Source organism: Plectrocnemia conspersa, unplaced genomic scaffold (assembly GCF_051122295.1).
Source record: "Plectrocnemia conspersa isolate PC_06_02 unplaced genomic scaffold, ASM5112229v1 ptg000001l, whole genome shotgun sequence".
Taxonomy (NCBI): domain Eukaryota; kingdom Metazoa; phylum Arthropoda; class Insecta; order Trichoptera; family Polycentropodidae; genus Plectrocnemia; species Plectrocnemia conspersa.
The window spans coordinates 24,550,298-24,554,026 of record NW_028277165.1 but is presented as its reverse complement, the minus strand read 5'-3'; the positions used below and the strand labels follow the sequence as shown (position 1 = coordinate 24,554,026).

Sequence of the window (3,729 nt, the reverse complement as noted above, 5' to 3'; positions counted from 1 at the left end):
TATTAGAATTGAAAAAAAAATTAGTAACATCAACATTGATATTGCATTATACTGTGTGTCTTTTATTAACCCACTTTTTAGCATTGAATTATTGCGCTATAAATTTATATTCGTAGAGGTTTTATAAATATGCACGCAATAAACGTACAAATCGATTACAGTTGATCAAAAGGCACAAAAACACAAACAAATTGAAAGTATGTCACGAACGACGTCCGGAAAAATAATACTGAGCCCATTTACATTTCATCGTTTGTGAAGAAATAAATCTATAGTGTGACTCCTCAGAGGAAAGGAAAAAATATGTAGATATATTTACCAAACTATTTAAATCTTGTAGAATTTGTTTTTAATCTTTGATGTGAATTATGTCTGTTTACTTAATTCTATCTAACAAAATTAAAACTGGATAAATATTTGATCTAACGGTTTCCTTTTGAGATCAGGCACTGTGCAGTCATCTGATGGAAATCCAACGGGAAATAAAAGGACGAGACGTTCTTGCGAGGGTCTACCCAAAAGTGGTCGAAGTCTTGGACCACACTGTAGTGGCGTAGACGTCAAAGTCACCAAACCAGCATTCTGAAAAATAAAAAAAAATAGTTTAATAAATATTTTTGCTATTACTATTATTATATTATAAAGTTGAACTCAATAAGACTAATTTGTGTGTCCGTAGTATTGAGTAACTTAATATAAAGAAGTATCATAGTATATATTGTATAACCTAGGTATATTGTATTTTTTAATATTTTCCCATAGATACTGTTTTTTCATCTGCCTCTCCCACTAAAAAAGCACGGAATTCTCAAGTTTTTTTTTGAAAATTATTTTATGTATTAAGACATTCCAATATTATTATTATTATTAGCGCAGGTTTCAATGAAAAGGTTTTAATTTATATTTACGGATTTTTACGGCATTGAAAATAGTTTTACCACGACGTTTCGGTAAAAATGTCTTTCGGCATCCTCAGGAGATTACTACACAAATTATTAAAATCGACATAATCGATGTCATAATCCATAACAAAACACATGCTATAAAAAACTAATGACATATTTTAAGCAAGTACATAAAACTTTATAGCAAACAAACGTTATCATTAATATGCAATACAAACCAGAGATTTCAGATGTGGGAGATGAAGAATAATTAAAAATATATAATGTTATTTTACTACTTATCTCTCGACTGAAACGCCACAAAACATAAAAAATGAAGCTGTGTTATATTTAGTGATAGAATGCTCATCTGAAGACTCACTTGTATGGCAGCTAGAAGCATCCCGGCGGAAATAGAGACGCTAATCTCGTTGTAGTAGTGGTTCTTCCTGCTTCCGTTATCGTCCATAGAATACTGCTGCTTGAACAGAAATATGATGTATGGAGCTTCAGTAAGATACGCTTTCTCCCAGTTTGTCTTCAGTGGTTTCAAGTCGGTAGTCCACTTCTTCGACATCCTCTTGTTATAATTTATATACTCTTCCTCTTCGATTATCTCCCTGATTTGCTGCTTCATATCTGCATCTTTCACGATCACGTAAGTCCACGGTTCCGTATGTGCTCCACTAGGAGATGTACCTTAAATATATTAACGTTTGTACCTTAAATATATTAAACTAATTTAAAAGTCAATTTACCGGCTGTTTTCACTACGTTTCTTATAACCTCCTCCGGTACTGGATCTTTGCTGAAGAATCGAATCGAGCGTCGTTTATTCATCATTTCATAAAATTGAAAAGATTTTTTTATCATTTCTTCATCGGAGGTCCTCGTGAAGGCATATGGAACGTGTTTCAAATCTTCGGGTAAAGAAGGATTCAAATTTTCTTCGCCAAAAGGCTCTTCAACTTCATCAGTTTGCTGATCTATAAATTTAATTTTTTTATCGTTTAGAAATAGGTATATCTGGCCGACAACATAGCATGTAAGTAAAAAAATATTTATTTAAATAAAATTAAAACCATTGTAACCCCAATGCGTCACAATGGTCAAAAAACAATACATAGTATTATCACAATACACATAAAATAAGATTAAAAATTATACATAGTAAGAAAGAAAAAAATATAAAACTGGACCAGCCACTCGTAGCTGGCATTCTTGAAAAATGTATCGAAGACGTCGTTTATGTGTAGTGACAACTTCCACTTGCTCTTAAAAGTGATTCCGAGATCTTTAATGAAACTTTTACTAGCCAAAATATTCCCACAGAGATCATAGGAATAAATTAATAGCGAATGGGATCGAGAAAATGACACAGAATGCCACTTTCCGACACTATAAGGCAGACGGTTGGTGGAAGTTCATCTCCATAGAGAATGTAAATCACTCTGTAGCTTAATACAATACAGGCCGTTGGCACAACGTGTGTGCCATGTTTCCGCAAACAGTTACTGTCCGGTGACACAACCCTTGTGCCACGATTACGGCAATTATGTCTATGGTACAACTCATTAATCATATATTTTATATTAAAATGTATGGATCTTTAACATTAATTTTTTTTTATTAATTCTTAAAACAGGTTGCCGTTACTAGCCAATAACATAAATATAAATAGTAATATTAAAATTATACATAGAAGCAACGATGGTTTTATATTGCATATTTATTCAATGATTATCGTGAATCGCAAATTTATATTATAAATTAACATCTATTACAGATTTATTATCAAACCATTACTTATTTATTCCGCTGTTACTAATGTCTTCAACATGTCACTTCGTCAAATAATTTGTTATCATTTATCAGATAGGTGACAAAAATTGTATAACATGTAAGTAATATATTTTTTAGCTCTGAACGAACCTTGAACTTGAATTTAACAAAGGCAAAACTAAAAATATATACAAAAAAAAAGCGATTGAGACTAGTAAAATATTTTTCCTGTATTATCTATTAGATAAATTAAATAATAAAATATTTTAATAAATTGGCAAAATAAATTTATTAATAAAATAAAAGAGTGATCCATTTACGTCTAGGAAAATATAGATATTGTACGTAGTTTAATATTTTATTTTAATTTTTTATATGGTTATATTTTATCCTAAACACTAGGAAATACTTATAAAAATATGTAATTTATTCTAAAAAGAGCCATTTAAACTATTTTTATATGAGAAACTTTAATTGATAATTAAAAGATATTTGTTCTAATCAACGATCTTTGATATTTTATAAATATGTTTACGACGTATATATATGAAAATTGTCAATAGAAAATATTATTTTAAAAATATACGTGACTTTTAACAATACGTATAACAACCGCATTAAATAAACTTGTTTTTAAAATTTATAAGGAGTATAATACTTATAAATAGATATATACTGGAATATAATTAATATAATACACACCTTGTCTTCTCGTATCCGTTTTTACTATATTGTTTGAAGATTCATTTTCCCTCTTCTTCAATATCCTTTGCACCAAATAAACTATACAAATGGAACACGCCAAGGTCAGCGCGAACTGCGAAAAATAGTTTTGTAGCAAAAAAATAAACATTTTTGCAAATTTAACAGCGCCGACTTCGAGCGCGTTTACCAGCAAGGAATATTATATATTTTTTATTTTTACACTACACTAATGGTAAAGCTGTGTGTTTATATGTCCGAACGATGGTTGTGACTGTTAAGAATTCGAACAGATACCAGACCACCAGGTATCTCCGTTCAAGGCGAATAGCCTAATTGATTAGAAAAAATATATACAGTC

The 3,729-nt window shown here is 30.2% G+C and overlaps 1 protein-coding gene across 1 annotated transcript; it reads right to left on the bottom strand.

The window, feature by feature from the left end:
- Nucleotides 1–334: 334 nt before the first annotated feature.
- Nucleotides 335–3,729, bottom strand: Iyd (Iodotyrosine deiodinase). The gene is made up of 4 exons (XM_088186428.1): nt 3,369–3,729; nt 1,643–1,870; nt 1,267–1,583; nt 335–582 (listed from the first exon to the last, which is right to left on the bottom strand). The coding sequence occupies exons 1-4, from the start codon at nt 3,517–3,519 to the stop codon at nt 400–402; spliced, it is 879 nt and encodes a 292-aa protein (XP_088042554.1). The 5' UTR covers nt 3,520–3,729; the 3' UTR covers nt 335–399.

Bases quoted from the DNA above. Each gene is read 5' to 3' on its own strand.
- Iyd (XM_088186428.1), bottom strand. From the start codon at position 3,519: ATGTTTATTTTTTTGCTACAAAACTATTTTTCGCAGTTCGCGCTGACC. The intron at 1,871-3,368 runs GTGTGTATTATA...TTAAATTTATAG, and splicing joins AACGGATACGAGAAGACAAG to ATCAGCAAACTGATGAAGTT. The intron at 583-1,266 runs GTGAGTCTTCAG...TTTATTTTTCAG, and splicing joins TGCTTCTAGCTGCCATACAA to AATGCTGGTTTGGTGACTTT.